We start from the raw sequence: 24,321 nt of genomic DNA, 5'->3' as shown, positions 1-24,321 counted from the left end.
CAATCTGCGGGAATGCATTAATGGTCGCTTGCACTCGTATGACCTATAATGTGCAATTTGTGAGCGGTCATTTCACAAAATAAAGATAATTTAGAAATGCATTGTGGTAAAATATAATATTCAAATGTTTCTCAGCACCAGCCCATAGCTTTATATTAGACTCCACTTACCTAGCTGTCTCACTTTGATCTATAATTATGGATAATGGTTATAGGTACTCAAAAACGACCCTATTATGACAAAGGTAAATTATGAATACCATATTTTTATTGCTTTTCACAGATTGCAAAACCTTCAAAAAGATCAAGCAGTCACAAAATTCCTATCCTCACGGCGATCGTGGTCATAAGAGTTCCTCTCTTGAGAAGTGAGGACGGAACCTGGTAACGCCAGCAAGATGATGAACTTGTGGCTAAGCATATTTTTGAAATAAATATCTGTCTAGTCTTTACACTCACTATTTTGCAAGGAATAGTTGATCACGCGATGTCCACGCCCATAAATGCAAAACAAACTTATAACATGCATTTATCAATCAAGAGGAAAACTTAGTAGTGAACAAGATGTCAATAACTAATTTAATTCGAATTTTTATTATAGCTTTGCATAATTTGAAATCATGAATTTTCAAAGAATATACCTAAGTATGATAAAATAAAACTGGGTAAAGCACGTTAGCATTTTGCATATATATGGCAAAATTGTTTTAATATGACAAAATAGATTTGTCTGATTTCTGAGAAAACAGACAAATCTAGCCATGATGAAGTCAGTGGCATCCCTTACTATACTCTTTCTCGAATGCTGGATGAATGTAACAAAAAAGCAGCCAGAATCTTCTCAGTCAGCAAACAAATGAAACTAGAAATGTCACTTGTCGCAATCGCTACAGTTCTCACGATCTCTTCATCATTATTTATGTTTTACAAAGGAAATAAATCATTAATGATTAAGTCTTTGCCAGCTAGACAATATATTAAGATTAATATTTTTGAAAATTCTCCGGTATCCATCTGTCAATGTTACCATGCGTATTGTTTAGCGAGGTTCTGTAATGACGGCATAAGCACGGCACGGCATAAAGGATAGGATGCGTCGCGTAAGAAAACGCGCTCTCCTAAATAATGTAAGAAGGTACATACATAAAATTGTTCTGTTCTTTTTTTGATGAATTTACACGTTACTCTGAATATGCAACTGCTTGCGCACCTACCTAATTTAATAGACAATGAAAACTATTTTAGACTTATTGGTGACTATTCACGAAATTTATATGAAGCGAAGAGTAAAGCTACTAAAAAATACAGAATATTAATGACTCTACTCTCCTAGAAAAAAAATATTGATGTGGGTGACGAAATCAATCAAAGGATAAGTAATATTAAATAAATAACAAAGCTTTTCAAACTTTGTCATATCACAAGTAAATTCGTCAATAAGCGACGACCTTTATGCTGCCTAGCGGACCGTCACTTTAACTCATCAAGAACAGAATGGAAAAGATCAGCGAATCCCAACCTGGAAATGTTTTAATAGTAGCAATGAAACTTATTAATCTTAATGGCCTAATAAGTATTGCTTCCAAAACATTATGGGTTTTTCTGAAAGTTCTTGTAAGGGTCCTGGTCCATCTCTTCTCTTTTTGCAATAAAGAGGAAAGTTAGCTAGTTCATCTTTCTACTTGCCATATCAGTTTACCATCATAACGATTGTAGCGCATTTAAAAAGGATCAGATTTTTTCATCATTTGCTGATGCTTGAGATCAGAGGGAGGCTTAAGTAATTTAAGCTTTACTTGGATTGCCGATGATAGTTAAATAGATTTTTTAAAGTGGCCAACAGAAAAAAAATTGTTACGACAGCAGGGAAGTTCATTCTATTGAGTCGGCCGTGCACTCGTAACTTTTAACCTTTACTTTTGACATTTCACCATAGTACGTTCATTATTTCGCCTAGTTTCTAGTAAATGAACGCTTTTGTTCTTAGTGGTCTATTCAACGCCGCACTCCTTGGGCGCTTTCTCTGTTCCGAAAACTTCCTGGTTGGAAACACATTTGCCATTTACCATACATATCCAGCGCCTAATATAGACAGTGCAGGATCGTGAACTCTAGCGATAGCATTGTTGCTTCCCGTATTGTTGTTAAATTAATGACGGCTCTAAGACCAATAATGGTTTATTCTATATACATATAGGTGGATTAAATTTTACCGATAAACTATTATTGACCAACGGATACTAAATACAAACAAGCCTCAGGGATAGACGATGTATCAGCAGTGTACAGGAAATATCAACTTTGCAAAGAGAGTTTAAAAAAAAAGAGACCTGTATACGACTGTTTCTTACTATTCAGGTTCATAAAGGGTTTTCAGCAAAAACCTTATTATGATCAACTATTTTCCATATTTTAATATCTCACGCTTTTCATTCAAATTGATTAACTTCGAACAAACTAGAAAAATTTGTATGGAAGCTCGTAGAAAACTATGGGTAAAAAGTTCTCTACTCTTACAGCATTATAGCTATTTGTTAAAAAAAGTAAATTATAAGCTTAATAAAAATAAATTATGTCAAATGTTCATTCACATTAAACAATGTTACCACTATGCTATAAACCCTCTTCTTTTTTTAATGTTTAGAAGATTAAGTGAAAAGCAGAGTATGCTCCACTGAGACTTAAGCAACTTTGTTTTGAGCAGCATAAATAAACGTCTCTTTGGGCAGGACATTTTTACAATGAATTATTGTGGTGATGATAATAATAATAGCCTATACATTCCCTATAAGATAATCAGGTTTACGAAGTACTTTTAAGTTGAAACCCAGTTAAAGTTGTAGACTCATTTTACATAGTAAAGTAAGCGAATCGTATAAATAAAGCCTTCCATCTGTTCCATCCATTATTTTTTTTAATTCTTATTTCAGTTTTATTTCGGTTTTATGAATATTTTTGTGTGTAGCATATGGTTTTGAATGCCGATTTAAAGAAAAGTTTAATAAAAGACATTTCCGTACCTATTCAAGGTACCATTCAGCCACTTTCAAAATCAAATTTCGCAACCAGTTTATAATTATACCTAACTAGTTTGAAATACTTAGTGGTTTATGAAAGAAACCTAGACATTAAAATGAATCTGTTTCTGCGTTAAGGCCATAATTACGAACTGGGTTTTAGTTTTACAGGAATACTTAAAGATTTTAAAATACTCACACATTGCTGCGTTTGATTTCTTAGTTATGGGCATGACACTCTACATGACCTAAAAAGATGTTATAGGTTTCACAAAGTATTTAAGACTGTGTATCCTTGATTCATTCATGCTATCCGTAGTACGTTATTTTTCATTTAAATGCTCCTTTCTTAGAATTTCCCGGAACTCCCACGGGTATGGAAATTTAAGTGATTCTTTACATGGGTGAAACTGCGGGGGTACCCATAGTCTTAATTAAATTCTGATGTCTGTGACTACAAACCGCGCCGATAAAACAGGTAAGAGACACTTCACTCATGCGAATGAAAAGTTTGATTTCTATGAGAAAATTTACCGTTTAACTTATTAATTAAATACGAGCCTAGTTATTTACGAGAGAAATACAAGCGTGTCGAGTGAGGGCGCGCGGCCACTCGTGTCTGAGACTAATGTCGCGTGAAACGATTACAAAGGTGCTTGCTTGTCACTAACACTTTTCTTTATTACCAGGTAAATAAATTATTTTTATTTTTCTACTAAGGTAACAATGGCTGATGTGCGCGTGTGTGTGATTTTTATTATACCTTAAGGATAGCTATATGTTTAATTGTTTACTGATTTTGTTTTGGTTTGGTAAAATGTATTTACATTTTGTCTATTCTAGTAAAACTTTTTTTTTTCAATTCTTCATCACCAAGTTTTTACAATAACATTTTTTATTTTGAAATATTTATATATTTTAACAACTATTAGTGACCCAAATTTTTACTGCAGTCCTAATTTTATATCATAAATTATCAAATAATTACAAGAGTAATTAATTACATATCTCTTTCGATGCCACTCGAGCGAAGCAGTCGTTTCATCGAATCAAGTGTTCACGCTACAAATTCCTATATAATTGTCTCCATTTTCTAAGAACCATTGTGATTGTAAATATCAACTAAAACGAATTCAGCTTCGTTACCTTATGGTGATTGGATTTGTTTCAAAAATAGCATGCCTTTGAATTTGAAATCTAATATTTATTTTATTTGTATTTTCCACAGGACGATATATTAATGATGGCAAATGTAAAACCCAGTTATATGCCATTTCACATTAAAGATACATTAAAAATTAAATTCTTATACATAAGACATTTAAAAAAATTATCGCGTGCTAATTATTCAACTCAAAAGTAAACAAACAAAGTTCAATCCTAAACTATAAATTTTCTATTATTTAGATGGAATTAGTATTGATGAAATAAATTGATACATTCATTGAGTTGAAAATTCTATTCCGGCACAAAATTCAAAAACATTCAGTTGTGCGATTACTGTTGATTACTTCTATAATTCTAACATTTCCAACACAAGGTTATTGGGGCGCGTGTACTCCGGGTTGAAAACATGTAGTCTCTGCACACGTTTTCTCTCGTCAACATCTGTGCTATGAGTGGAATGATTAGGTACATCATCAAACGCTTTTTAGGTAAACCGCATTGTTTTTCGATACAAAATAAAGTAAAAACAGGCGAGTGCTAAGCCATTTCATTTATTATTTAGTCCTTCAAAATAAATCTTAATTTATTGTGTTTGTTTTTCTTCCTATTGGCCACGTACTATCAATTTAAAAGGTTTTTATTTTAAAATAATAAAAAATAACAACTTGAAATATAATCCTGATTGTATAATAATTGCTATACTAAAATATCTACTTATCACATACTTCTTGATAATTGTGCTTTAAAAAAGATAAAGCACCATCACAGCAGTGTAGCTGATCCCTTAGTTTCAACTTTGGATGTACAGTTTTGATGCGAAATATTCTTTTTTACATTTAAATTTACTCCTCTTTTTATAGAATGCGACCAATTAAGCTAGCATCCCGTTCGAGGAATACACTAAAAATTAACCCCAACGTCTCGAAACCCTTAGTTCAATTTTCAAAAGATCCTTCAAAGCGTTACATATTACTATCTACTACTCGTTTTGATTTGCAAATACAATGAAACATAGCGAGTAATGGGTCAGCCGTGTATTAAAATCGATTAATTACTGATTGGCTTGTACAGTACAAGCTAACATGCAATCGGAATTAAATTCTGAGCAATCGATGAACGGACGCAACTCAGGTTATAATCAGTCACTTTTGTTTTTGTAATAAACATTTCTTTTTTTTGTTACATATAAAATTACCAAGATGATTTATCAAATGAAAGCAAATAACTTTTTGTTGGTGGTTTTTGAGGTTTTGAGATCGTGTAAATTTTACATAAGTTGGTTTATTTTTTTTGACGACACACAAACAATTATCAGCATCATAATATACTTCAACATCCAGTTTTTAAGTAAAAGGATTAAGCAAAATATATAATTTGAGAAGGATACCTATGCAAATTTAAACACAAAAGTTATGTTCGAGTTTGTACTATTATTAAGCTTATTTAAATCTATGTTTGATTTAATAGTGGTTAAAACTCAACAACTTTTATATTATTTTATATTGGTAAATTTATTAGACACGTAAAGCTTCTTAAACTTGCGCTGCTAATAAAAACGTATAAATATACCATTATTCTTATAAATATACCATTATTCTGATGTATCATCAAAAAAAAATTTAACAAACTTTTCTTCAGCGAAAACTAAACACAAGTTCCTTCCCAACGTTCATTTATATAATGTTTTGGAATATTTAATGAAAAATTTAATTGAAAATGAGATGAACGTCAAGCGTGGGTTTGAAATGACGTAGGATGGTACGAAACGCTCCATTTCTGCCGTTAAACGCCTAACGAATGTCCCTTTTTCATTTGCGCCTGTCACGTCAGTCAGCTGATATCATGGAAGTAAATGTTCGAGTTCGAGAATTCGTAGGTGTTAGCTTGGGGAGTTGAGTGGGTAGCGGGGAGGGGTCGGCCTCATTGATCGCATCGCGCGCAGCATCCCCGCGCCTAGACCGCACCGCGGCCCCGCAGCCTCTGAACTCACCACAATACTTGAACCTCTCTAATCGCTAGATTTTGAAAACCCATCACGACCCTCAACCCAAATAAACGGTGCAATAACATCGATGAGAGCTATGCCGCCATGCAAGCAAGCCTGATGATATAGATGCTATGTCCAGGTTTAGGCTATTCTAACATTTGTAAATTCAATCCTGAAAATAATTTTCCAATGCACACGCATTTTAACCGTTAACCAACAAACTACTCGTGCATCAAATGACATTATCGTATCAAGCTGACATGAATGACCTAGATATTAGTAAGAAACTTTATATTTGGAAAAATGGGACTTTGTCTACAATGGCACGTAAAACAATACTAAATATGAATTTATATTTTTTAATGGAAATTAATTACGTTAATGAGTGTAAGCAAAGAAGTGCGGAGAGCGTGTGTGAATACTACTACGACGTAGAGGGATTGGTTGTCCGGGCCAGAGCCGGGCAGCAGCAGCCAGTGGACCGCGTGCAGGCTGCGAGGGAGACGCAAGGTCGGGATCGTGCACCGCGCCGGCGGGAGCGGGCGGCGGCGCTTGAATGGGCGGCGGCGGCAGCGCGGCTGCGCGTCCGCGGCGCCTCCGCCAGTCCGCACACCGGCGGCTCCGCTGCCCCACGGTCGGCCGCACTCCGCAGCACAACAATGCTCAAAAACACGCCGTAACTCGAAGAACATACGCGGCGCGACCGGCGATGCTCCAGGATCGGACGGCACGCGTGGCCGTCGGCGAGCGGTCGTGAACAAAAGTTCGATTTATGAAAACCGTAGAAGAATTTAATTTTGAGCTCATATTTGATAGATTCTAATAGGCGGGAGTGCGGATCGGGAGGCGGGGGTCGGTGTCGCGCGGGCCGAGGCGGGCGATGGCGCGGCGCGGGGCGGCGGCGGTGGCGGCGCGCGGCGCGTCGCAGCGCTGACATGGGGTGGCGGGCGCGCCGCTCGCTGTTGGCGGCGCCCGCAGGCCTGCTGCTGCTGCTGGGCCTGCTGTGGCCGAGGGGTAAGTGACCTCTATCAGTTCATTAACTTCCAATTAGACGAACGCATCACGGTCACATACTTACTTAACCGACCGAACGATCTCACATTTTTTTCTCTCATACGTTTTCATTCAAACTAGTTTTTCAAACTTCATAATATCTGCCCTACATTTTATTAATAATTATGGATGTAGAAAAAAAATATAACACTTAAACTGTAACATTTATAAAATGGGAAAATCAATACAAAACCAAATTTCGTAATAGTCAAATATCATAGCCTCTGGAATCCTTCTCGAACCTGAAAGTTGAAGTTACTCCATCTGTCATTTAGCTTTTTAGTCAATTTCCAACAAAACGGGCATATAGCATATAACTGTCATTTATCAACGTAGTCTATGAAAATAGCGTGTAATATAAACCTAACTGGTGTACTTAAACCTAAAGACCTTTAAAATCCGAAAGCTTTACTTATCGATCTGTTCTCCAACAGATTTTAATGTGAGTTATATATGGTGGTTAAATGTTAATCATAACATTATTTTATTACAGCACCATTTATAATATTCTTGCAAAGACTATTTGCATTAATAGTTATAACAACCATTACATAGATTTCAAAACACACATCAATAAATATTGGTTGCACAATATAATATGAACATATGAATTAAATTATGTACCTTGATTGTGGTCTCCCGATTTTCAAGTCGATATCTCGAACTTTACAAATGTAATTTTAATGTCTATTTCTAATACTTAACAATTACTGCTTTACTTTTATCATAATTTAAAATCACCCTCTTTTTAATTTAAACCAAGAAAAAACTTATCCGTATGTTAAATCCCGAGAAACACGAAAGGACCCAAAAATAGACTTCGTTGATGTCTAATCTTAACAGAAAATATGATATCGAAAATGCCCAGATTTAAATTCACTTACGGCAGTGACTAATAAGTCCTTTTCTAAATACATACATACATTTATCAGGTATTTACCCCTTACCGAGCTTTTGTAGGGGCGCAAACAGAAAAAATGAACATCGATCACTTTCAATAAACCAGATTGTATCTGCATAATCCACTAACATTGCCGCACTGCGTTGTGATGGGATTCGGTTCAGGATTCTGCGGCAGTTTCTAAGACATAATTTGATTATTTCCAGGACAATACCGAAAAAAATATCCTCTTCCAAGCACCGTTTTATAAAGAAACATACACACATATCATGCCTGTTTCCCATTGGGGTAGGCAGAAACTTTCAATTTTCTCTTCCTGCGATCCTCACAGACCTCTTCCGCTTCTTCCGATATGCATAAAAAGAGTAATAAGCGTTAATTACTCTTTTTATGCATATTCGACGATTACGGGAGATGTTAGGCCTGTTTTTTCAGGCGTCTTTCGACCATTTTTCGTCAATCTGTTTTCATCCATTCCATCTGAACATACCCTTTTTAAGTTTGTTAGTCACCACTTTTCCTTTTACTCTACACATTTCTTTTACATTGATATTTTTAATTCGATCTTTTAAACTGCATTCACTCGACTAAAAATAAAGATCGCCCGCAATCAATAAATTTAATTAGCAGTTAGTACGGAAAAGCAAAACATATAGAACCAAATAGGTAGATTTTTATGTTAAAATCAATTACGACATCCATGGTAAAGAGATGGAGTAGTCCTATTCATTTTTACGACTAAGGGATTGGCTTATAAACTTGGAATTCTTGTTTTAGGTGATGCGCTAGCAACCTGTCACTATTTGAATCTCAATTCTATCATTAAGCCAAACAGCTGAACGTGGCCTTTCAGTCTTTTCAAAATCGTTGGCCTTGCCTATCCCGCAAGGGATATAGACGTGATGATATGTATGTAGGTAATCAATTAAATTCTAATATATTCAGAAGCAATAAAAGAAGATTATCCATATCCAGCCATCTTTAGGAACCATACTGGAATACTCCAGAATATTTTATAAAAAAAAGAATTTGGCTTTTTATACATTTATCTTAACCAAAATATTATATTTTTGCTTCTCTTGTAATTTCTATAGATTATAAAGTACTATTCTTCGTTCATTTTGTCTCCCAATTCTTATTATCTTTTAAGCATCTTGAGGATCTTCCTCATCTATGCTTAGTCACGCACGTTACATCAAAGAGACCGGGTGCGACATTGGAAGCGGCCATTTTCACAAAAGAGCTTGGAGACCCTCGATCGATGAAGACCACTTTAGCGATACCAGATAATGGGGGCATTAAATGGCTTGCCAAGAGTGTTAATTAACATCCAATGATAGTGAAAACAAACTTTTTTACTAGATACCACACAAATCTCAATATAAGATTTATGGATCGTTAACATTTTTTTACGGTTCAAATCATGATTCAAACTGATATTAAGAACTAGCCAAATAAAGCATTTTCTTTTTGTTTCACTCAATAATCTGTGAATATTTACAAAAGTTACCTAATTGAAATATTTCTCATGTCTAAGGGCTTTCTACGCAAAGTAAACCTAAAAAAAAATAGAGAGAGAGATTGTCAGACACATGCTTTATCATCATTCGGGAATGTGGTCTTCGAGTCTTTCCGAGACTATCAGATCTCTCTGCCCCTAATGGGATGAAGAGGTGTAGGGTGCAACCGTACCTACAAAATTTGTATTCAGCATTTTAACGCTGCTCTTGCAAAGACAAGACATTCAATTACTCTTCAGTACAAGTTTTGGCTAGCATCAAACTCCACTGTTACATTAAATAAATAAGCATTGACGCGATCGCGAGTACAAGAGGTGTACATATTTAAGTATATTTAAGGATTATTAAGGCAAATTTGTAAGAAATTTTCACAGCATATAAAGACTATGAAACTGAGTAGGTTCCCATAGAAACAAATAGCAAAAAGCGTTTCAATTAACCGTATAAAGGAGTATTTTTTTTTCTTTCTTTATTCTATTTATTTTAAGGGATACCAGTTCCATTGTCCAATCATGGTATGAAAATTTCCTAAATCAATAAAAAATCATACTGCCTAGTATTTATATTTCTTAAAATTTAAATTCATACTGGTTCACAGACAATTACTGTCCGCGAACATCCGAAAGTAAAATAAATGGGTACCGCTTGGATAGGCATATAACTTCTTCTTCTTTATCGTCACTTACCATCAGGTGAGATAGAGAACAAATGCCTCATCCAATATTGAATAAAAAACTGGATGTTCTTCATCAGAGGCGAGCGGCGGCTACCACGAGAAGCGGCTGCTGCACCACCTGCTGGACCACTACAACGTGCTGGAGAGGCCCGTGGTCAACGAGAGCGACCCGCTGCAGCTCTCCTTCGGCCTCACGCTCATGCAGATCATTGACGTGGTACGCTTACATCTCCAGATTGCTGCTTTTGTTAGAACAGTGCAACGTGTAGGCCCGTGGTCAACGAGGATGATCCCGGAAATTTTCTTCAAGCTCGATAATCGTATCGCATCTAGAATTGCTACTAAATTATATTTCTTGTTTATATCACTCTAGTAATTACTCACCTATTTATTTACTGTACTGTTAAGTTAGTTGTTATAATATAATCAATTATATAATTATTAGAATTACTTAAATAAAAAAGAAATAACCCACCTATATAAAGTTAGTATAATTGGGTCTTTGATGTTATGTAGATTCAAAAAGGGTTTTTTTGTTTACAGGATGAAAAGAACCAGCTATTAATAACAAACATCTGGCTTAAACTTGTAAGTAATAAAGTTTTTTCATTATGCACAGTTTGTGTTCTTACCTAAACATTTAAACTTGTTTGCTAAGTAATTAAGGTAAGGATAATAACCAAAATGTTTGCTGATAAAATAGCGCAAAGATCAGACAAATAGTTTGACTTAATGAAATGTAAAATAGGTAAGTTCACGTCTTTTACTAAAGTATTTTTTTTAGGCAAAATGTACCTATACAGATAGTTTAATTCTCAAAACTGTATTTTAATATTTTTGGTGTTAGTTGTTTTTACCTGGCTTAGATCTTATGTGTCATTTCTATATTAACTACCTCTTAAATTTATATTTTTGTGTATCAAATCAGTGAAATAAAGAGATTTCTCTAATTCGAATCAATGTTTTGATCATTTTGCTATTTTTTTGCTAATTAGAAATTTAAAAATAAAAAATGCAAATATACTCTCTAATCCAATTAGTAAAGTTATTACCTTTACTAACTTTTTTCTATATTATTCGATGAACCAATTCGATGTACTCGTACCATCTATTATGAGGAAAAGATTTGGCCGCGAAATCAAAATAAAAATTAGTACCTACAAAAAAGCTTCATAAACACCTTTTTTTATCTAGGAATGGAACGATATGAATTTGAGATGGAACACTTCGGATTTCGGCGGGGTCAAAGACTTGCGAGTACCACCACACAGATTATGGAAACCAGACGTCCTTATGTACAACAGGTAATTTTTACATAACGTTTGCCTTTGTTCACTTAGTGTGAAACCAATGAGCAAATACACACAGGTTATTGACTTCGATGGTTTCTTTAAAGCTTAAATGTCTCATTTATTTTGTTATTTGTTTTTGTAGTCACCTAAGTACCTTTATCACGTTATTCCGCTCTAGGCGGGGTCGAAATAGCTATCATGTTTATTCAATTATTGATATAAATTTTAACTTCTACTCATTTGCAAATCTTCTACTGTTACAGATTAACTTACGCGATCAATTATTGGCTATGTCTACCTTAGTTGAGAGTGTACTTTAATTGAGTGCAGTGAAAGATCAACTTTATGATCTTAATAATATTTACACGAGTTGAATGTGAAAATCGATGTTTATGTTTATTTTTCAGCATTTTCACAAAAGCCTCGGGTTTTGTTGTCAGTTAGGGTTTACCAAAGTTAGTCAAAACCTATGGTTAAAACTTTTGCATTTTTTATTTAGTCTTAGGTTTCCAGCAATGATGCTGTAAACCGTATGGGTACATGCAAACTATATTTAAAAATATATCTTGGCACAACATGAACTTTCCTAGTTGTTGTTGTGCCAAGTAATATTTTCTTCGTTTCTAACTGGTTTCTCCGCTTCCCTTAATGTTGATATTTTATTGCCAGCGCGGACGAAGGGTTCGACAGTACGTACCCGACCAATGTGGTGGTTCGCAACAACGGGTCGTGTCTGTACGTGCCGCCCGGCATCTTCAAGAGCACGTGCAAGATCGACATCACGTGGTTCCCCTTCGATGACCAACGCTGCGAGATGAAGTTTGGCAGCTGGACCTATGGTGGATATCAAGTATGTTCTTGTATATAGCATGAGAATTTTGGAACAACTGATTTGCCAAGATGTTATCCTAATTCTCAAATATTCACGTACTCCTTTTTTGCTGATTTTAAATAATATAGAAGCATCCTATATAGATACGGGACATTTTGTTTGACTGTAACTACGTACATGTTTATTTTTTTTGTAGTTGGACCTTCAATTACAAGACGAAGAGGGAGGAGATATTAGCAGTTTTGTCACGAATGGCGAATGGGAACTTATAGGTTAGTACTGACTTTAAGCTACATGTTAAGTTAGACTAATTCTAGACATTCCACGTCAAAGTACCTAGAAGTCTTGATTAGGCATATGAGTTGTTTTGATATCTTCTAAAATTTTATAGTCATATATTAATCATATTAACAGGCGTACCTGGCAAGCGCAACGAAATATACTACAACTGTTGCCCGGAGCCCTACATCGACATAACGTTCGCGGTGGTTATCCGCCGAAAGACGCTTTACTACTTCTTCAATCTGATCGTGCCCTGCGTGCTCATTGCTTCCATGGCTCTGTTGGGTTTCACCTTACCACCAGATTCTGGCGAGAAACTATCACTAGGTATGATGGTCTTGTCTTCGTTTATTGTTACAGGGTCAGGTAAATATATGAGCGAATTGGTAAGGTGCCCGGTTAAAAGTGTGGTGCAAAAAGCCACAGGGTTAGAATCCCACCTAGGCCTTGTATAACTTTTTTCGAAGTTATGTACATTAGTTTGAATACTTTCCGATGCTCTTACGATGAGGAAACCTGGATGTGTAACCGTGATCGATCCAATACGGATTAGGTTCCCCTGCAAAGGTTGCGGAGAGGTCAGACGAGAGTCGCTAGGTGCAATAAACTGACTCACCCAATCAAGGAACATAAGGTCGAAAATATTTTTTACTTTAACACTTTTATGAATTGATATCTCAGTGGAATTCTTTACTCAGGTGTGACAATTTTGCTCTCGCTGACGGTGTTTCTGAACATGGTGGCGGAGACGATGCCGGCGACATCGGACGCTGTACCGCTACTGGGGACGTACTTCAACTGCATTATGTTCATGGTCGCCTCGTCCGTCGTCTCCACCATCCTCATCCTCAACTACCACCATCGGCACGCAGACACGCACGAAATGAGCGACTGGGTATGTAACAAACATTTTATTGACTTCGTTTTTACTTTCTGATGTTAAGGTAGAAAAACTAGTTTCTTAGACAACTTTGTTAGTTTTAAAATGATGAAAAATGACTTCATTTCTTCACAACAGCGATAAACAATATAAAAGATATATGTTATTTGTTAACAGATACGTTGCGTTTTCTTATACTGGCTGCCATGGATCCTTCGCATGTCGCGGCCGGGCAACGCGGCGACTCCACCGCCGGCGCGGGCCCCCCCGCCGCCGGACCTGGAGTTGCGCGAGCGCTCTTCCAAGTCGCTCCTTGCTAACGTGCTCGACATCGACGACGACTTCCGCCACGCGCAGTCGCAGCAGCCGCCCTGCTGCCGATACTACAGGTCCCTCGACGATCTACACGAACACTACTCGCCGTAAATAACACGGATAAGATATTAACCCCCGCCTCGAATGATCCGCATTAGACCCCACCATTACAGCTTTCATTCGACTGAACTCACGATCATTCACTTTTTCACTTAAATATCTCTTGGGGTCTTCTTTTTCTCGATACATCTCTGAGCATAATGCCTGTAGTGCCCTTCGTTCCTCGTCTCCACCTGTAGTATAGAATACCCATATGTGTTGAGATTACAGAGCCATGTCTATTGCAGGAGCGGCGAAGAGAACGGTGCAGGATTGGCTGCGCATAGCTGCTTCGGTGTCGACTACGAGCTTTCGCTCATACTCAAAGAGCTTCGAGTCATCACAGATCAGGTAAGACACAATTCCATTTGCAGCACATATCTTTCTCCATAAAATTATGAAAAAGGCTTGTAGGCATCTATTGTTGACTGTATACCACAATTTTAATGGGCATAGTTTTTCAGGATACAATATTCGACAAATCAATCTTGCTAAACTAAGAGATTTGATCTAGATATTTGTTACAGATGCGCAAGGATGACGAAGATGCGGACATTTCGCGCGACTGGAAGTTCGCCGCCATGGTCGTGGACAGACTGTGCCTTATTATCTTTACCCTGTTCACAATCATCGCCACGCTAGCCGTGCTGCTGTCCGCGCCACACATCATGGTGTCGTAGCGACCCGCCCGCCTGCGGCTGCGCATGCGCATACATAACGTTCTGTGATACCGCGAATACTTGTTAAGTTGTGATGTGCGAAATGGCGCGGGCGATGATGCCGCGGCCCTCGGGAGTTGCGGCCGCCTGCCTCGCCGTCCGCGCCCCCCTGTAGTTATAAGTTACCGATGACTGCCATCCCTGTGCACTCAACCGATATGTACTGCCTATCCAATGTCTCCTTAAAACCTACGAGATATTCTTCAGACTCTTAACCTTTTTTCACTTCCAATCTTCTTCGTAACGAAAGGAATCCTGTTTGACCAACTATCTCTAAAGAGTCTGTAAGCCCCTCGACAACGATGAGTGGTTATTAGTTGACGATCTGTTTTAACTCGGACAGAGCAGTTTCGTGTGTTCCCGGGCCCCAAGACCTGTTTGTGGCAGCCAAAAGCTCCAGTGAAGCTTTAAATCCACGCTAGATTAGTGCAGTTTCAGAGGTCACTGTTATTATGACCAAAACAGAAAATTTAGCACAAAAACGTCTTCCTTCATACCGTTGAACGACCTGATTCGCATTTAAAATTTAAACTTTGTTAGATCTTTCTCGATTCTTGAAATCTATTGTACAGTTTAGGGTTTGGGCTGTAAAGCAAAGGCCCTTTGTTTCCTTCTTGTTCGATTCCGTGAATCGTGGTTATGATCCCTAACTTTATTTTCGGATGTATTGTGTCAGTAGCTAGTATAGAACTTTACAAACAATGTTGAATTCAATTGGTACAGGTTGTGATATGCCTCGTTGTGAACGGGTCGATATTGTTATAAATGGTAAAATATCCATGGCTATAGCTTAATTAAACGTTCGTTAAAAGTTGTAGTTAAACAAATTATTATTTTAATAAAGTCAAACCCGAGTCTTTCGGATGACTTATACAAATAATAAAATTACATGATAATGTTCACATTTGTACTTCTTTCCATACAGTTACGGTTACTTATATGCTGATAAAATATTAGCTTTACGCAATTTTCTCCTTTGTCGAAATCTTAATTGTGAATATTATCCCTTCGGGTGTACATATAAGACAATTGAATTCATGCAATTCGTCATAGTATTTGCAGCAATATCGTTATTAATTTTCACTTTTCTATTATTAAAAAAGTTTTAAAATCAACTATTGAGTTGAAGTTGATTGTTATAAAAAGGGCATAAGAACGCGTTACTGCAACCTTGATTGTGTAGACCGCTCATCTGCAATATCCGGTGATTTTCGTTTTATTGGATCTTTTTACGGAATCCTTGTCATTGTTAAAGATCATTTAACATTTATGTATATTTTTTTTGAAAACATTGCAAACCTATCAGACGTGAAACGTTGAATCGAACGAGCGATTGCGCGGATACACAAACGGAGAATGTACCCTCGCGACGCTCCTACCATGTTTCTCATCTCTCAGGTGGCATACGAATAATTGTAGTCAGCCCTTTGGAAGTTGCGGCGTGGCTATGATTATATATCAGTGTTTTCAATGACCCGTTTGTTTAATGTTGTTTAATCTTGTCTCATCGACCTCTCGAGTACGGTTGTGTGACGACCCAGGCGGAGATGTCGCGTATATTTGCCGTTACGTCATTACCTTTTTGCACATTATCATGAGCTGATATTACATTCTCTTCTTCCTGATGGACGGCTTATACGCGGCGTTCTCTCGTTGGCAATAGGATGACCTGTTGTCTCCATAATTTGTTCAATTGTTAGGATTAATGCTCTGAATTGCATTTTGTTTATTAAATATAAACGAATGAATAAGCTTATGTTTCATTTATACACCCTACTTCCCTTATAAAATATTTTTCTTCCTTTTTTTAACTATTTAAAAAAAGGATTTATAAAATTATATCAATTTCATAGTAGAAAATCTTATGAATCAATATACATATTTATTTCAACACTAATTATTTTAAATTGGTGTCATAATCTGACACAGTACACCGACAGTGAAGACTGATTGGAGCAACCCTGACCCAAATATTTATAATATAGCACATCCCGGAGGCAGTCCGCGGCGAGTGCCTGTAGACAATCGATGTTATCCCATGGGATAACCGCACATGCGCAAAGAACGCCACCCCAACACTGGGGTCGAAGGCTTTGCGATGCAAATTACTTTAATGTACCTTCGTAGGCCTTCTCTGTCGTTCAGCGCCTATATGAAATAAGAACGTAGATTTAATTTTGTGGTCTGTTCACAATATATTTTAAAATTTCGTAATTTATTTGCATAAAAAAAAATATATGTTGTATTGATGAAAGCATTTGATTAAATGAAAATGAAAAATTGTAAAATACAGCAGTTGTGAGAAGAAAATATAAAGATACAAGCTAACTATAATTTTTAATTCAGTAATGTAGCCAGATACATTTCTGCTGTCTCATTTCTACATGAGATATATAGTAAATAAAAAAAAATTGTGAGGCTTAGACACAAAAAAGTAGAATATAGAGAAACCGATAAAACAGATTCCGAATTAAGTGCCTATGTAAAATAAAATATTTTTTCATTGATCAATATATTCTATTTGAAAATGTAAAACCAGGCCCATACATTTAAGGCAAAAGAATATAAAAGATGATCATTTTAATCTTACAACTGTTCCTTTTAAAACTATATTAATAATCAGTATAAAATGCCCAAAAATTCTTTATACACCTATATCGCAAAATCCGAAACTATAGCAAAATCGATATCGAGATGAACTTGGCTAAATAGGTGTAAACTCTAATTAACCATTTAAATTCATCACAATCAAAATAAAATAAATTGTAGCCTGTAACCTGAAATACAAGTGGGGCGGGCGAAGGCATGCAAGAGAGTGCAGGGCGGTGAAATGCAGGGCGGGCGGAGAGCGGGCGGAGAGCGGGCGGGCGCCGCGCGGCAGTGGCCGCCGCCATGTCGGGCGGGTCGCGTGCGTGTGTCACTCTCACTGCAATCCTCGCTCTCCTTTACTCAGGTACGAAACTCACCATCAATTTCCTTGTTTAAACCACTAAGAGAAAATAAAGATCTGATTTCACTATCGTCTGACGTGAAGCCTCTTTGAATATTGCAAAATATGAAACTGCATTCCCTTGAGAGTCCTACAATAACCACGGGAAAAGTATAGAGCGGTCCTATTCTTAAGTGCCGGTACGTAGCACAAGAATCACTACAACAAAATATAACTAGATATGTTGATGTGCGACGCCACCATGACTTTATCTTATCACCTGTCCTTAACAAAAATTATCCCGAAACTTGTTTCACATTTGCATTTAAAGTGCGAAGCTGCATTAAACTAATATGCTTCGTTAATGTAAATTGTTGCAATCTGTATCTATATTGTGAATTTAAAGTACGTAAATTATGTTAATGTTTAAATTAAAATCCGTCATCCAATCTAAATTTTTTATATGCGTGTATTGTATTATTTTAGCTGTTATCTCTGTTTACGAGATAAAATAAAATAAGTATTTTTATATAAATATAAGTTACAATGTATCGACGCGGAGATATGCTCACTTTATCCCACGAATCGCTCCTTATTGATCTGTAGTTGCCGCAGCATCACGAGTCAACTCCGATGCCGTTCCTGGCGCTATTTACTAATGTAATGACATGGAAGTTTTATTAAAGGAAATATGAAATATGCATGTACATTTATTATACTTTTGTATTACTCAAAAAATTAATTAACATCGACATGATATTAGAGCAGAATGCTCGTCGATCAAATATTCGTTATTAAAAATGAACTACGATCTAAAAATAATGAATTCGACATCAATCTGTCTCTCTCATCGTACGTACGCTCAAAACATTTGACTGTAACTTAATATGGTGTAGAAATATTTGACAGGGCTTTTACAGTTAAAACGGCCTGCCAACAGCCCTGAACCTTGCTTCGGAAATTTTGATTCAATAAATAATCATTAATTTAGCCGCCTTTTTCTTTGACGTCCACGTACGATGATAGTAATTTCTATTAGACTCTACCAGTGAATATACGGCTTACCATAAATTCAAAATCAATATGCAATCTTTGATGATGAAAAACTTTATAAATCTTTTATTTGGTCAATAGGATGGTGTTCAGAAGACGAGGAGAGACTGGTGCGCGACTTGTTTCGCGGCTACAACAAGCTAATCCGCCCGGTACAGAACATGACGCAGAAGGTCGACGTGCGCTTTGGCCTCGCCTTCGTGCAACTCATCAATGTTGTAAGTAATATTATTACCAGAACAACAGAAGGTAAAAGGGGTTTGTTGTGTGCCTTGTTTTTTTCTACAATAAACTGATCCACTCTGTCCAGATGACGACGCAGAAGGTTGATGGAAGGATGGAAGGTGCGGGTCGCCCTCCCCTTCGTAAAACTCTTCGATGTTGTAAGTGATGTTATAATGAAGATGAAGCGTGTAAAGTGCGATGAGCTGATCACCCTGCTAAAAAATATGTTCAAAAAAATATATATTTTGAAACAAAACAAACAACACTACACACTGGGGTTGGAGTACGAAGTACTTAAAAGGAATAAATAAGTACTCCTCAAATCCTTTAAGTGATAAACATAAACTGGTCACTTTAAACAACACGTTTTAGAAAGATAATTAAGATTAAAATCAGGTAGTACCTAAGTTACGTTGTTCGCCTAACTAACGGATACATATAACTTAAACATAAACTGGGTACTTGCGAAGTTATTACCTAGTTCAGCCCGCGGGTTCATATACCGTCATGCAAAATTAAAACCATCTGCATCATATGTACAGAAAAGCCGCAAGCTAGAGCCAGAGTTCTTATAATTAGTTATTAAAAGTGAAGATACTGTTAGCCTACTTTATAATATGAAAATTTTAATAGTTACGTAAACGTAACATAAGTTAGTATATGCTAAAACTTTTGTGAATAAAATCGAATCGATTTGAAACTATTACTTATAACATTAATTAGTAGGTGTGGTTTCCGGAACATCAGAATAGAACCACTTTATATCTTTCCCATTGAAACCGTAAAAGGCGACTAAGAGATAGGCTTATAAAATTTGCATTACTCTTGTAGGCGATGAGCTAACAAACCGTCACTATTTGAAACTCAATTCCTGGCCTTTCAGTCTTATCGAGACCACTAGCTCCATCCACCCCACAAGGGATATAGACGTACCTATATGATGTATGCATGTAAGTTATAGGTACGGTACCTAACTAAATGAAGTAGGTTCAAAATGGGAAAATGGAATTTTGACATTGCTCCTGAAATTAGTGTAATGTGAAACTTTGAAATCCCACTTTCTATTCCGAACAACAAACCAATGTTATTGGAAACTGATAAAAAATTTTCACTTCTTTTTATTTTAGAATGAGAAAAATCAGATCATGAAATCTAACGTATGGCTGCGGTTAGTCTGGATGGACTACCAGCTGATGTGGGACGAGGCCGACTACGGCGGCATTGGCGTGCTGCGGCTCCCGCCTGACAAGGTCTGGAAGCCAGACATTGTCCTCTTCAACAAGTTAGTACTCCAGAAATATTATTGAGACTGACCTACTCTACATGTCTTCTTGTACAGTATGCTTTTTATTTCAGCGCCGATGGGAATTACGAAGTACGATACAAGTCTAACGTCTTGATCTACCCTAATGGAGAAGTACTTTGGGTACCTCCGGCTATTTATCAGGTAATTAAATACATTTCGAAACCATTTCACGTAAATTGATGGCTACCTAGTACTGCCGTACTATGGTCCATAAATTAAACACTGAATCAAAAGTAATCTTACTGTCGATTACAAAAATTGGCAAACACTATATAAATAAAAAAATATGATGGTGACTTTTCAATTCTTTTATACTATTTTTCAGAGTTCATGCACTATTGACGTAACGTATTTCCCGTTCGATCAACAAACGTGCATTATGAAATTTGGCTCTTGGACTTTCAACGGCGACCAAGTATCGCTCGCATTATATAATAACAAGAACTTCGTTGACCTCTCGGACTATTGGAAATCCGGGACCTGGGATATAATTGAAGTACCCGCCTATTTGAATATTTATGAAGGCAACCATCCCACGGAAACTGACATCACGTTTTACATAATAATTAGAAGGAAAACACTCTTCTATACGGTCAACTTGATTTTGCCTACAGTTCTCATCTCATTTCTTTGCGTGCTCGTCTTCTATCTACCCGCCGAAGCTGGTGAAAAGGTACCTATACAATTCATATGTTTTAATCCGAACTTCCACAACTCATGTCTTTTTATGATCGTTTATAAACAAATATTTAAATTTTAAGGTGACACTGGGTATCAGTATCTTGCTGTCACTGGTTGTGTTTCTGCTACTGGTATCGAAGATCCTGCCTCCCACATCGCTCGTGCTACCGCTGATCGCTAAATACCTCCTCTTTACCTTCATTATGAACACCGTCAGTATTCTGGTGACAGTCATCATCATCAACTGGAATTTCAGGGGGCCTAGAACACACAGGTAAAAAAAAAACATTTTTGCATGCGTTTTATTACAAAGAAAATAAATATACTCTGGATTGATGACAGGGCAAGACGCGACCGTAAACCAAATTCTTTTCATAGCATGTGAATAATCATTTAAAGGGATGCTATTTACGTGGTGGCTTAGAAGCCACCAAAGATAAATTTTGGGAATTGTCTGATAAGAGACAAAATAAGAAACTATTGAACTAACTTGATGGTTACTCCAAAGACATACATATATCCAAGTACATAATTATCATTGGCTTTTTACAGAATGCCTCTCTGGATTCGAAGTGTGTTCCTGCACTATTTGCCGGCAGCGCTGCTGATGCGCCGTCCTCGCAAGACCCGCCTACGCTGGATGATGGAGATGCCTGGGATGGGAGCCCCACCCCATGCCGCAGCTCCTCATGATCTTCCTAAACATATTAGGTTCGCTTCACGACTTTTTTTACACACCGTGTAACGGCACGAAAGTGTAGGGGGAAAGTGCCACCCTTCGTACAGAGGGAGCTTTCGTACAGTGTTCTTAACTAGAGTTGTAAATGTGTCAGCGCTGTTGTAGTAGTGTGCGTAGATTACATTCACAACACCCGCGCCACATACGGAACGCCGCGACAGTCCAGCCGAGAACTTCGCCGTTGCATGTCGTGACGTGTTTTTATACTCGGTAAGTAATTTTTTTGTAATATTTCAAACCAATATTACTGGTGCATCATAGCTTTGATTAAATAACAAGTTTGATTTAATGGATGAATGAAAGTTTTAGTTTCATATTTTAACGATGTTTTTTAGAAATTTCTAAACCATTTATTTATTTAAAAAAATATTTACTGATACCGTGGGTTGGGGTACTTTCGTACAAGTTTACGTGGGGAGCATTCGTATAATGTACGAATGCTCCCCGTGCTGTACGGATGTACCCCATGAAACTTTTTTTGTAACAAATATTATAATATTAAATTTATTTATAGGACCATGCCGCGCGTATACAAGAAAAAGGAATCTTCGAGGTCAGGACATGTAGATGAAGTGGCGATGGAGTCTGCTATAGAAGAAGTCGTAGATAAAACGTTATCTATAAGGAAATCGGCAGCCAAATACGGTATTAAGCCTTCTACGCTGGAATCACGACTTGCAAAAATAAAAAAAAATACTACCAATGAAGCTCCCCTACGTAGTTTTGCATCCAAATATACGTCTAAACAGGTATTCACCACGTCAGAAGAAGTACTTCTAAATAACTATATTGCAGAATGTTCTCGTATGAATTACGGGCTTACAAACATATTTTGTTTTGAGAGAAACTTTATTGGGTATAATGTTCAGTAGTTTAATAATTTGATTATTATTGCAGGTTTATATACCTAAATAGGTTATAAATATAAATTTCAACTAACTGTACCTAATGGGTACGAAAAGTTTATAAGACTATTTGGTCCAATGTTGACTATTATTTAAGCTTCTTTTGTGTAAAATTATTTTGTTTTGGATGATACTGACTTTAACTAATTACATTGTTTGTTAGAATTAATATATATTTTTTAATAAATATAAATCTCTTTTCGTGCAATTAATATTAATGCTATAAAAATATCTTAAAATAAGCATTTTTTTAAATATTTTTTTATATTAAATGGTAAATTTTCTTTAACTTTTATGTTGAAAACTAAAGGTATTTCTAGAATTAACCAAGTAAAGACTGCTTTAATTATAATTGACGTCAATATTGAATAATTATAAGTACAAGAGCTAATATTACATAATATGTATAAAAGTGATTAAAAAATATATGTGTTGAATAAGTAAATAGTTTTCTTATTTCATTGTACGAAAGGTCCCTACCATGTACGAAAGCACCCTAGGCACTGTACGAATGTACCCTTGCTATGGGGCACATTCGCACGATTCCCATTTTTCAGAAAAATCGTCATTGATAGCGCACGTTTGATTTTTTTCGAAATTGTTGTAAGTTTTATTAATGCCTAGAATATTCATGATAACATAGTACTAAAATAAGTCAATAATATCAGTTAGTTAATTTTTTATAAGCCATAGAAAAAAAGGTGTACGAAGGTTGCCACTCTTACCCTACTCGTAGAACTTTAACTTTCTGCTTTTTAAGTTAATCTTCCAAGAATTTACCTGAGTTACCTACACCTGACATTTTTAAATTTTACAGCGCCATTGGAGCCAAACAGAGTAAAATGGAAGCTATGGAGTTATCCGATCTTCATCACCCGAACTGCAAAATTAATCGTGCGGCAGGTGGTGGCGAAGTGGGAGCCCTAGGAGGCCTGGGTGCACTGGGTGGTCTGGGTCTCGGTGGCGAAAGGCGAGAGTCGGAGAGCTCAGATTCTTTACTCCTGTCTCCTGAAGCAGCAAAAGCTACAGAAGCCGTCGAATTCATTGCTGAACATTTGCGAAATGAAGATCTTTACATACAGGTAACTAAGGAGTGATTAGTTGTAAGTAGATACAGAAGAGAAGTTTCTACTTCAGCAAAATAAGTATTTCTTGTAAACCTATCGCAAAATATATTCTTGTCTTTTTGACACATGTAGTTAAGTATATTTTATCGCTTTTAAACCAATAGGTACCTTAACACGATCTTACGTAACCTTAGTACGATCAATAAAATTATTTATTTATTTCAGACTCGAGAAGATTGGAAATACGTAGCAATGGTGATTGATAGACTGCAACTTTACATCTTCTTCATCGTCACCACTGCGGGCACTGTTGGTATTCTAATGGACGCTCCTCATATATTCGAATACGTCGATCAGGACAGAATTATTGAAATTTACCGTGGAAAATAAACGTTTAGGCTTCCATATTGTTTCTTCCAAATAATATATTAATCAATCACCAAAGAACTTCATTAGGAATATCCTCTATCCTTTCTTCGAGGTACCTATATATTAATAAATTTAAATTAATTGCACTATTGTTGTGGTGATAGTTTCATGTAAGTATCGATATTACGATTTTGTAGGTCATATCCGTTCCTCCAGAAATGTGTTTCATCAAAACTTACCTACTTGCCAAAAGATAAGCACTTATCTATTACCTAAATGTTTACAGTTTTATCTAGGTTCATTATGTT

At 36.5% G+C, this 24,321-nt stretch overlaps 2 protein-coding genes across 3 annotated transcripts; both read left to right on the top strand.

Annotated features, from left to right (window-relative positions):
- Positions 1-6,786: 6,786 nt before the first annotated feature.
- Positions 6,787-16,432, top strand: LOC106135465 (neuronal acetylcholine receptor subunit alpha-7). Of its 2 annotated transcripts, none has more exons than XM_060949861.1 (11): positions 6,787-7,184; positions 10,398-10,537; positions 10,864-10,908; positions 11,515-11,624; positions 12,282-12,462; positions 12,641-12,716; positions 12,859-13,053; positions 13,425-13,621; positions 13,784-13,995; positions 14,269-14,371; positions 14,548-16,432. In XM_060949861.1, the coding sequence occupies exons 1-11, from the start codon at positions 7,106-7,108 to the stop codon at positions 14,698-14,700; spliced, it is 1,491 nt and encodes a 496-aa protein (XP_060805844.1). In that variant the 5' UTR covers positions 6,787-7,105; the 3' UTR covers positions 14,701-16,432. The 2 variants fall into 2 exon arrangements, with proteins under 2 accessions (XP_060805844.1, XP_013191212.1); XM_013335758.2 differs by having other exon boundaries at positions 13,784-14,028.
- A 1,184-nt stretch (positions 16,433-17,616) lies between these two features.
- Positions 17,617-24,034, top strand: LOC106135466 (acetylcholine receptor subunit beta-like 1). Its single transcript, XM_013335759.2, has 9 exons — positions 17,617-17,692; positions 18,803-18,939; positions 20,074-20,228; positions 20,303-20,393; positions 20,578-20,925; positions 21,014-21,207; positions 21,486-21,644; positions 23,395-23,659; positions 23,870-24,034. The coding sequence occupies exons 1-9, from the start codon at positions 17,632-17,634 to the stop codon at positions 24,032-24,034; spliced, it is 1,575 nt and encodes a 524-aa protein (XP_013191213.1). The 5' UTR covers positions 17,617-17,631.
- The last annotated feature ends 287 nt before the right edge of the window (positions 24,035-24,321 follow it).

Source organism: Amyelois transitella, chromosome 3 (assembly GCF_032362555.1).
Source record: "Amyelois transitella isolate CPQ chromosome 3, ilAmyTran1.1, whole genome shotgun sequence".
NCBI classification, from domain to species: domain Eukaryota; kingdom Metazoa; phylum Arthropoda; class Insecta; order Lepidoptera; family Pyralidae; genus Amyelois; species Amyelois transitella.
This window is presented reverse-complemented; position numbering and strand designations above follow the sequence as displayed.

Bases quoted from the DNA above. Each gene is read 5' to 3' on its own strand.
- LOC106135465 (XM_013335758.2), top strand. From the start codon at position 7,106: ATGGGGTGGCGGGCGCGCCGCTCGCTGTTGGCGGCGCCCGCAGGCCTG. The intron at 10,538-10,863 runs GTACGCTTACAT...TTTTGTTTACAG, and splicing joins TCATGCAGATCATTGACGTG to GATGAAAAGAACCAGCTATT. The intron at 11,625-12,281 runs GTAATTTTTACA...TTTTATTGCCAG, and splicing joins GACGTCCTTATGTACAACAG to CGCGGACGAAGGGTTCGACA.
- LOC106135466 (XM_013335759.2), top strand. From the start codon at position 17,632: ATGTCGGGCGGGTCGCGTGCGTGTGTCACTCTCACTGCAATCCTCGCT. The intron at 17,693-18,802 runs GTACGAAACTCA...TTTGGTCAATAG, and splicing joins CCTCGCTCTCCTTTACTCAG to GATGGTGTTCAGAAGACGAG. The intron at 20,394-20,577 runs GTAATTAAATAC...ACTATTTTTCAG, and splicing joins TACCTCCGGCTATTTATCAG to AGTTCATGCACTATTGACGT.